This window comes from Lathyrus oleraceus, chromosome 1, assembly GCF_024323335.1.
Source record: "Lathyrus oleraceus cultivar Zhongwan6 chromosome 1, CAAS_Psat_ZW6_1.0, whole genome shotgun sequence".
In the NCBI taxonomy this organism is placed as follows: Eukaryota; Viridiplantae; Streptophyta; class Magnoliopsida; order Fabales; family Fabaceae; genus Lathyrus; species Lathyrus oleraceus.
Window position 1 is genome coordinate 439305146 of NC_066579.1, and position 11722 is coordinate 439316867.

At 30.6% G+C, this 11722-nt stretch overlaps 2 protein-coding genes across 2 annotated transcripts; one reads left to right on the plus strand and one right to left on the minus strand.

Moving 5' to 3' along the window:
• Nucleotides 1-639: 639 nt before the first annotated feature.
• Nucleotides 640-1752, minus strand: LOC127115179 (mexicain). The gene is made up of 2 exons (XM_051046786.1): nt 1317-1752; nt 640-1223 (listed from the first exon to the last, which is right to left on the minus strand). The coding sequence occupies exons 1-2, from the start codon at nt 1750-1752 to the stop codon at nt 640-642; spliced, it is 1020 nt and encodes a 339-aa protein (XP_050902743.1).
• Nucleotides 1753-3464: 1712 nt separating this feature from the next.
• On the plus strand, nt 3465-3845 carry LOC127115180 (senescence-specific cysteine protease SAG12-like). Its single transcript, XM_051046787.1, has one exon. The coding sequence runs from the start codon at nt 3465-3467 to the stop codon at nt 3843-3845; it is 381 nt and encodes a 126-aa protein (XP_050902744.1).
• The last annotated feature ends 7877 nt before the right edge of the window (nt 3846-11722 follow it).

Consider the following 11722-nt stretch of genomic DNA (forward strand, 5'->3'; position numbering starts at 1 on the left):
TCTTTTGTAGGCATTGTGTGCATCCACCAATGCCTCATCAAGCTAACAACTAGGGTTTGAGACCCTCAATGCAAGGAGATCAATCAAGAGATGATTCACATTGGTTCTAGACATCATATAAAATATTATTATTTAATTTTTATTTTTAATATCATGTTTTATTTAATCATTTTTTAAATTGTGGTTTTTTTTATATTACAAAGAACATTCACTTAAATTTTTATCATGGTCGACTTTATCATTTTTACAATCATCTTCTTTTCATGATTACAATTTATATTCTATTATTGGTTAAACAAATATCTTTAGTTTATAATATTTGCAATATATAATTAGTGATATTAAATTTAAATTTATGATAAGATACATTTAATAAGTACAATTAAACTCTAATTATTTTAAATTTTGATAAAAATTAGGATAGAGCAGTGATATAATGTTGATCCTATATGAAGATACTTATGTAAATCCGTGGATATTCACAGTAATATAATGAATTAAAGTTTCAATTCTCATTTAAATAAACATCATTCTCTCGCATGTGGATATTCACGTAGATTAGAATTTAATTTCAATATCAATACAAAGCACAAATACATAAAATTTAGATAAAAGAATTAAAGAGAAAATATAAAAGTATTATATAACAGGGTAACCACCAAACTTAGCAAGGCCACAATGACCTTCAGGTCCACCAGATTGTCTTCTTATCCTCATGTATCCATCCTCACCCCAATTTTTACTCCAAGAATTCTTAATCAACCAATATTTCAACCCTTCTTCAGTTGTCCCATAACCAACTATAGTAACTGCATGGGTGTTTTCAGTTCCACAGGATCCTGAATAAACCCCTTCCTCGTATGCCTGAAATTCAGGGCTGGGAGAGATAGAAACTGTTACTGGTTGTTGTGTTACTGCTGCTAGTAACTGCTCTTCATCATTTTGCTTTATATATTTGTAAGAACTTATGTAAGCATCAGGCTCACTATACTCATTTAATTGGCAGGTTTGAACAAGTGCTTGGTAAGGATAATCAGCTTCTTGAAGAACACCATCGCTGTCTATAATGGCTTGGAAGCCGTTATCAAAACTACCACTCACGCAACCCTCGCTCTTTTTATCACAGTCAATTAGTTGTTGCTCTGACAATGGCACCAGAATTCCCTCGCTTATTTGATAGACAGCTTCTACAGCAGCCACAGATGCAAAAGCCCAACAAGCTCCTACAACCAAAATCCACAAGAACACTTTCATTTCTTATGGCTAAATTCAAAATTTACTAAAAAAAACATAAACAATAGGATTATCTTATTTACCACATTTATTTTGATCTTTAATATCGGTCACAGCTCCCTTCGATCTCCAGTCTAAATAGTCTAAATATGGTGGACTAATAGATGTCAAGTTAAAGAGTATTGTATTTGATCTTATTTGGGATGAATTAAGATGGCTTGGTGCTTTGAATCCATGATAAGATGCAATAAACTCTTCATTAGTTAAATCAGAATGTGGATTTAAACCAAGTGTATAACTTTTGTTACCAGCATTATTAAACTTTTCTATGTATTCAAATTTCTCTTTGAATATCTGGAAACGCTTCTCCATCTCTAAATCATTAGTGTATGTACGTCCGTACTTTATCATCCATTGTTGATGTGCTTTAACAATGGAAGATTCATTCAATATTCGAGACATGCCTCCTTGTGCACATGCCCACAAGATGATAATGCAAACACCTAGTAGATGCTTCATTTTTTTTTCAATGGCTTGATGCAGAAAAGAATGTTTTGTGGAAATTGATTTGAATAAAATTAGCACAGACAACATTTTATAGAATACAAATTCAATGTATTAAAAGAGAAATTATACTCTTTAAGGTATGTTTTTATTTTTAGAATTTAATTTAAAGGACAGCGTAAAAATATTTTATACAGTCAGTTAATTACAATCATTAATTTGTTAGAGAAGTTTGACTTTTATTATAATAACATTTAAAATAACACAAACAGTTGATTATGATGTATAGACAATGTAAAAAAATTTATAAGATAATTTTTAATATTTATTACTAATATGGAAAATTCTATAGATCAATAATATAGAAAATTATAAGGGTCATGCGGATAAGAATTTCAAATAAAATAAATATTATATGTTTAGTTTATATACAATATTCTTTAAAATTGTTAATTATTAATATTTTCGGTATATTGAAAACACATATTTTTAAAAATTTAATAATAATATACAAAATATTCATTAATTTATAAAAATAATTTACTTACTTTAATATATAAAAAAATTTACTTACTTTAATATATAAAAAAAAAATCACTTACTTATAATAATAATTTACTTATTTTTATTTAACATATAAAAATAATTTACTTAGTTATATAAAAATATTACTTAATAAATAAAAATAAAAATATGGAATTAATTACTCTGCACTGTCGGTATAAATAGATTTACATTGTCGATTCATCATCATCATCACCCGTTTGCATTCCTTTATAGATTTTTAAAATAAAAGTCAAATTTATTTCAATATCCGACGTTTAAAATTAACTGACGGTGTAAAATCTCCTTACAATGTCAGTGTATTTCAATTAAATTCTAAAAATATTACTATAAAAATATATTTTATTTAATATATAAAAATATTACTATATTAAATTCAGAAATTTAATATATATATATATATATATATATATATATATATATTATTTAATATATTCTGATTTTTCTATATATATATATATATATATATATATTATTTAATATATTCTGATTTATATATATATATATATATATATATATATATATATATATATATATATATATATATATATATATATATATATATATATATATATATATATATATATATATATATATATATATATATATATATATATATATATATATATATATATATATATATATATATATATATATATATATATATATATATATATATATATATATATATATATATATATATATATATATATATATATATACTCAAATCTGATTTTCTTGAGCTGATATTCTATCTAAATCTTACATTAATGAGATGACTCAAATAAAATAAAAGAATTTCCGTTTTAATATATTATCTTAAAGTAGGGATTATCTCAAAGAATTCCCGTTTTAATAATATCTCATAAAGAAGTGGATTTCTTTTTTAGTAAGTTGAATTTGAATTCTATAAATTGTGGTGTATATATATATATATATATATATATATATATATATATATATATATATATATATATATATATATATATATATATATATATATATATATATATATATATATATATATATATATATATATATATATATTTTATATCAATTATTTTCATAAAACCTTCTCTTGTATATCTAACCATATACTATAAATTATGAAGCATCCCCTTACTGTTTACATCATTGTCTTGTAGGCATAAGTATACCCAAGCATGTCTCAAATGTTGTTTGAATCATCTGTTACTAAAGCACATCAACAATGGATGATTAAATATGGAATCCCATATCCAAATAGTTCTGAGATGGAGAAACGCTTACAAATATTCAAAGAGAATCTAGAATACATAGAAAAGTTTAATAATAACGCTGGTAAGAAGAGTTATACGCTTGGCTTAAATCCATATTCCGATTTAACTACAGAAGAGTTTTGGGCTACCTATACCGGATTCAAAGTCTCAAACCAAGTTTCTTCCTCCAAAACCAGATCAAATCCAGTACTCTTCAACATCACTGATGATCTTCCAACAACTTTTGATTGGAGAGAAAAAGGAGCGGTGACAGTTATTAAGAAACAAGGAGACTGTGGTTACTAGTTGGTTATGGGACAACTGAAGAAGGGTTGTAATATTGGTTGATTAAGAATTCTTGGGGTAAAGATTGGGGTGAGGATGGATACATGAGGATACTAAGAGAAGGCGATGGAACTTCAGGTCATTGTGATATTGCTAAGGATGCTGCTATTCCCTGTATTGATTGATTTCATATTCTACTTGTTCGTCTTGTATTGAAATCCAACCTATAAGAAAAATAAAATATTTAATACAATGTGTTTTTGTGACATGACAAATATTTTATGGTGATGATAGAATTGAAATCACTACTCTATGATTTTAAAAGATTGCCATGATCCTTTCTCTTTGACAAATTATTATACTCTCTGAAATCGATCTTTCATTTTAAGTTCATATCTCCTTTGCATAAAATCTTCTTTTTCACAATTAGTTTATGTTTTAAAATTTCGATGAATTTTAATTTTCGGTTGTTATTCCTGTGAAAAGAAAATAAATAGTAGGTTAGTTAAATCCACTATAAAAGATCTTTGTTCACAAAATATATGTGTCAACTATTTGCACGTTGACGAGGGCCTTCAGATAAACTTCTCAAATGAAGTATTTTTGGAGTTGGAGGAACAATGTGTGATAGTTGTTGTTTGAACCATGGTGAAAAAAGAACACATAATAAGACCAGGATCGACAATCAACTTTCTCTTGAATAAATTATCTTTAGAGGAAAACTTATCAAGGAGAAGATACCCAAAGAGCACAATCACCTTAGAAGAAGCATAATTATCCCAAATGAGTAAGCATGACAATATGGCGAGGTGGAGACATGTTTTGTCTTCCCCGTACCCAAACTCGTCCAGAACGGGTTCAGATATCCACGTCTCATCCCCACATTGGAATAAAAAATTTAAATTGAAATAGTCAAATTTCCCAAACTCATAACTATTCTGAACTTTAAAAAATATTAGAAATAATAAATTAAAGGGTTAGATACACTTTACCCCATGTAATATGAGCGAGTTTCGATTTGTCCCTATCAAAAAAATCTTGTTTCTCCCCTTGTAATATTTAGATTCCATTTCTTTGACCCATTTATTGAGTAGTAAACTATAGAATCTCGATATTTGTTGAGTTGACAGTGTAGGTGGCTTTTATTTAATTTTTTAAAATCTATGTAAACTTTTTAATTTTTTTAATGTTTTTTAAAAATTATTATTTAAACTTTTTTATTTTTATATGTTAGTTATCTTTTATTTATGTTTTATTTATAGATATTAAAACGTTAAAAAAGGGTCCAAAAGGTTTTGAACATATGACCATATTGTTCCTCTTATAAGAGTGTCTTACCACTAAACCAACTACTTCATCTTGCTAAGCTTTCCCTCAAAATTTTGATTTCAAGGGTTGAGATTTTGCCGACCATTTTGTATGGTCTAGTCTAAACCCAAAGTTGTATAAATAGGAGTCGTGTGTTGTTAAGAAAAACATCTTACAACGTCTCAGTTTTTGTCTAAGGTAGAAGTGAATTTCAATGGGGTGAAATCTTCGTAGAGTTTCGGCTCCCGGAGGGCACCGCATGTCTCGCCGTCTTAAGATCTAAGTTGAATGATATGTTGCACGACACCGAGAAGAGAAAGGTGAGTAAGATTGATTTTCTTGCACCATGAATTGATATTGATGGAAGTGTGATATATGATCATATTGAGTTGAAGAGTGATGAAGATTTGAAGGTTATGTGGAGAACATATCATCGTAGGCAAACTAAGGGACTAATTCAGTTTGATGCGACAATTACTAGATGTGTCGACGACATAATCAAGATATTGAAACGTCCATAATCATATGTTAGTGTTTAGGTTTCCTTATTTATTATTGTTTTGTTAAGTTATATAATCATATGCCTAAGTTATGTAACTGTTTGTCATATGTTAAGTTATGTTCATCATGAATCTATGGAAGTGTCAAAATATTATCTAATAAACAAGGATGTGCAAAGTGTTAAGTATTATTGAATGTATATAACTCTACTTATCTAAGAATGTGTGAAACTCTACTAATCTAATTATGTATATTGATAACTGTTGGTTCTTAAGCATTTGTAACACTTGATGTACTAAGAATAAACTATTTTTGTTTGTTTTTATTTTTCTCAATCCTTGATATAAGCTTGATTAGTATAGTAAAATATTGTTGGTTATCTTAAACCCTAACTGAATTTTGAAAGATTTGGACCATGAAAAAATTATACAGTATGTGTCGTAAATTAGGTACACATGAATATAAGATTGGGTAAAATATGCATACAACATTGACAACACCACTAAAGATGATTTCAAGATTTTTTTTAAAAATAACCAAGTTTTTTAATTAAATTTCCAAAATAACCCATATTTCAAGTTATTTACCAATATAACTAGTTTTCATGCACCCCTATAAAGCATTCGCCAGTTATACTGGCGCATGCATGTTGACATTGAACTTAGGCGCCAACAGCAATGGCGCATGCATGCAGATGATGTCAATGCAATTGACGCATACTTTATCACATGAAGTGTATGCGCCATTGCATGTGGCACATGCTTTAAAAATATATATTTTTTAATTTTATATGTTATACTTATATAAAATTGAAATAAATAAAATAAATAGGTAAATAAAAAATAATTATTAATATTATGATATAAAGCTAAAATACATTACAATTGACAAGAAAATTAATGACCCGCCCGATTGAAATGCCCTCATGTTCCACATCCCGGTGTGTTAGCCTGCCTTCGAGGTCTCCCAGGATTTCCCTGAGGTGTTTGGGGTCTTTGAGTGCTGACATGATGCAATGGTGACTGATGTGAAGGTCTGGTGGAAGGTCTAGCGGTATTTGACAAATTTGTCCTCATTTATCCCCAATAGTTAGGGGGTTGTCTCCAACGGTGTTGTCGTAATTGAGTTTGGTGCCCATGTTGTCGTAGTTGGGTCGTTGTGGTTTAGTGGTTTGTGGACAGTATGGTTGCCCGAATTGGGACATTAAATTGTTTTGGAAACGAAGCAATTGTTTATATGGTGTATTAAAGTCAACCAATGGTTGGGTATTGTGGCGATGAGATGTTTGGATGTTCATAAGCGGTGGGCTATGATGGCATGAGGTTGAATCGTACGAATCATTCGGGCTATATATAGATGCGGTGGCTGCATATGGTTGTTGGTGGTTAGGGTTGGATTCCTGGTTTTGAGTTTGGGTGTGTGGTATGAATTGGTTGCGAGGTTGGGTGTTTGGTGGTTAGGTGTATATGGTAGGGTGATGGTATGAGGTTATTCATTGGGTTTGGGTGGGTTGACATTGTTCTTGGGTGGAGATTTATTGTGGGTGTATGTTGACGAAGCTCGCTGACGCGGATCAATCAAATACCTTGGCTCAGACACAAATGGTGGCGTTGGACCGACCTAAACCATGCCATATAATGTTGAGTTGGTCTAGCACCATGTATGATTGGTTAGTTTAAGATATGCATACGTCAATTCCTCCAATGACGACACATCTCTTTTACGAAGGTGTCATATCCTAATTATATGGTGTTGTAACCGACCTAAACCATGTCATATAATGTTGAGTTGGTCTAGCACCATGGCCATCGACTCTTTGTTGATGCCAATCTCCCAAAAACGTCGAAGGTGTCATACTCTAATTTTTAACCCTAATATCCCAAATATCATCTGCATCCTTGCATACAAATAAGATCACCTCTTGGTCCCTCTCCCTCTCATCTTTGGGTTTGCCTTGTGCATGGATCATCAAGCACTTCTTTGTTGGTGTTTTACTCTTGTGTTTTTATGTTCATTACTCATCTAACCACTAATCAAAATAGCAAAAATAATCTTGTTTCTTTTAAGTTTATTGTTCAAGTTAGGGTTTCCCATCAAGAGCACCAAGCATGCTTCCTCAGCTAGGGTTTACTTTGGTTCCTCGTCAAAATGTGCTCAACCATTGATTCTCAATAAGCTACCTTTCAATTCATTGTCTCCAAGGTCCTCAAGCCTCTTGCAATATCATTTTTGATCAAGAGTATCCCAAAGTTTTGTGACTAACTTCTCAAAGAAAGTCAAAGGTTCATGTGTTTATTTTCATGCCTTCTTCAACACGCTACCATCAAACTTTAAGAAAATCTAACCAAAGGACATTCAAAGACACCTTATTTTGAGTTCATATGATCATCCATGTACCTTGAAATGCAAGAAATTTCCAAGTGCACAAGCTTGTTCTGAGTGGTTTGATCAAAAAGTCAACATCTGAAACTTTCAAGGACACAACTCCTTCAATTCTAAAACATTTTTGAATTCTTGGTTTTGGATATGACTCTTTGCATTATCCTCTACAACTTATATTTACATGACAAGAGCCGATTATGCATGGAGGATCATCAAAAGATTGGAGACATTATAGGTCATTTGTGGACTTAGTGAAATTTGACTTATTTTCAAATGACTTTTTCTTAACTTTCAAGGTTTATAACTTCTTCAATTTTTAATATTTAAGGCTGATTCTTTTTGCACAATATCATTTGCGATGCCCTCTACACGGTTTCTTCAAGGATCAAAGTCAAAATATGCTTGGAAGGCCATGGAATCCATTGGAACATTACAAGTCATTTTCATCCACTTGGAACTTAGAATTTTCTAAGTTACACGGCCAGGTTTTCGTGCCGACTTTAACATGCCATAACTTTTTTCTCAAGCATCCAAATGCAACCTTTCTTGGCACATTATAATTTTTGTTATGATGTCAATACATTGCAAGAAGAATGTGATCAAAAAGCCTCATGAGCAAGATGCCTCATTGAGTTGAACATGGTGACTTGAAACTGAAAAAATCACCATGGTCCGAATTTGAACTTCACTAATTCTCAATTACAAGCCAAATTACTATGCCTTTTGGACCTAAACATGTTTAACCAAGTCTCCAGAAGTTAATTAACCCTTGAAACACATGATTTGCCTTGGTTTTGATGGATTGCAAGTCACATTTTTCACACATTCTGATCAAACTCGTTTTTACATGAATTAAGCTTGATTTCACACGTATTTGGATCCAAACACACTCCCTATAAATAGATGAAGCTACTGCATTCATTTCCAAGCTTTTGAGAGCTAAGAAACCGTTGCTTCAATCTGAAATATTCTAGAAAAATTCAACTATCGTGTTTTGAATTCCAGTTTATTTCAATCCAATTTCTTGATTCGATCAGCATTGTCGGCCTCCTCAGAAGCTTTTACAACAATTCCTAAGCTCTGAGACCTTCTGAAGTAACCAGACCATATCGAGCTTCATCAACTTCTGATCACCATTTGGACAAGGTAGTCCTTAGCACCATTTGAACTCAAATAAGTTACCGTAATGTAGTCATTGACTCTCTGATGCTTTCCCCTAACTTATATGGTGTTGATTGATCATGTTCATCATTTAATTTTATTTTTCGTGGCTTGCTTGCTTCTAAAACTTCTTTGAAATTATCCATGCTCAGATTAGATAAATGAATTTAGAGCATGAGGTTGAATTCATGATAAGGAGGCGGTCACATTGGTGGTGGTCTGGTGTTCTGAATTTACCAAATGATGAAGCTCTGGTGAAGGATCATCGAGGAAGATGACTTGAGTGTTTCAGGTCGTCTGAGTTTGGCCAGACACGTTGGACAAATGAAATATTATTATTGGTCAAATTTGAATTAGATCCTGTGTTTCATTTTTGTTAAATTTCATTGTGCCACGTCAATTAATGAGGTCAGATCCAACGTTCCGTGTTTTTTCTGATTTTATTTCTTTTTTATTTTTATTTTTAATTGCATTTTCTTCTAAAATTCATAGAAAAATTATTTTACATCCAAAAAATCCCAAAAAAAAAATTTTAAATTCTCTTTTATCTTTCTTCATCTGATTTTTATTTTTCCACATTTTGTTTTATTGATTTTATATTTTTCATGGAATTTCTATTTTCTATTTTGTTTTAATTGGTTTAAAAATGTTTTTCTGCATTGTTAACTTCTAAAAAATTTATTATATGCTTCTTATTTTATTTCCAACATTGCATAATATGTTTGTCCATTTATTTGGTGTTTTGAAGGATTTTATGGATTTTCCCTTTTATTTCAATTTTAAAAATGTTTTTGATGCATTTTATTTATTTTTATTATATTTTTTATTTGTTTGACCTTTGTTAACTTCTGTTGGCCTTGGATCACAGTTGTTTTGATCATAGGTCTCATCAAACTAAATGGATATTGGGTGTTGATGGGGTGAAAACCCTAATCCACCAAAATGGATGATTGATTTTGATGATGACTTGATCAAACCTTTGATCCTATTTGGGTGTGATCTCTCTTGTCTTCTTCTTCTTCATCTATCTTTTTTCCTCTTAATCAATTGGATGGTTTGTGTCTATCTTATTCATGATGCATAGATTGGTACTTGATAAACTTTCATCATTTTAAATCTACCTCCTAATTGATCATGGGTCATTTAAGGTACTTTGGATTGATGCATAAGTTTGTCCTAAGTACTATGAAGTATGGATTGAAGTAATGGACCACCCTCTTAGAATTTGTGCTTGATCCATCCTTTTTTCTTTTTGTGTGACATGGCTTTAGGAGAATGATGTACATATTATGTCTCTAGCATGTATTAACACAAACATTATTATTGACCAGCCTCAGATAGTTGTGACTTCTACATAAGTCCAATTACGATTGATTAACATAGCGCTAAATTTGTCCCAAAAGTAAGTCATTTTTATAAGAGAGATTGTAAGTCTCATATTCCTCATGGTATTGTGTGAAAAATATTGTCTCATTTTCATTTATGAGAGCTAGTGGCATACTTGTTGATTTTATTCAAGTTGGAGCCCTTCTCATAAGTAATATAGAGGTCCATATTCTCATACTTATGAGTGAATAGTTGAGTGTTCTCAAAAAGATGACAAATGCATTTTTTATTTTTGATCACTAACCTATTTTGCATTGACTTTACATTAATGACATTTATCTTATGCTCTTTACTCTTTTGTCATTTACTTTATACTTTATTTTTAGCATCTCATGTCATAATTATTTGTGCTTATGTTATTTGTTCTTTGCCCATTTGGACTTTCATTTCCTTATAAAAAGACATTAATAAAGGAAAAACCAAAAAAAGTTAATTGATCCTCTTGATTCATAGACTGATGGTTACTACCCTTAGTGTTGTTGTGAAGTTATGGACTTAGGACTAAGATCTTGACCCTTACTTTGGGAGTTTGTAATTTGAGACCTTGGGATCCATCAGGCACCTTTGACTTTGTACGTCTTTGTAAAGACTTGGTTTGATTACTTTGATTTTATATGATGCATGATTTATTCTTTGCTCATTTGGCTTGCTTGAGGCTTAATCCAAATGAGGGAATTCTTGTTTGACTTATGTAATAAAGCTTGATATCTCTTGGTTAGATCTTTTCTCCCTAACTTTTACTTTATGTTCTAGGATATTCTCTTCTTCTTCTTCTCTCCTTCTTTAATTTTCAAACCCATTTATCTCTATCAAAAGTGAACATATGCCCTAAGAAGAATTCAGAAATAATAGGTTCCTCGTGAAAGTATAACCCCAATATTAATTGTTTCATGAATTGGATTTTTTATTTATGATAGCATTCAAACAATATATTATTATTAAAAAAACATATATTAGTTTTAACATGGAAAATGCAATAAAGTGATATACATTGTTAACACAACAAAATAAAAAATTAGAAGAAGTTGCAAAAGATAAGGGAGGATTGGGGATCGAAGATGTTGAGTTGTTTAATAGGGTATTGCTTTGTAAGTGGAAATGGAGGATTTTAGTAGAAGACGGGGCTTTGTGGACATGTTGTCGCATCCTGCGAAAAAACA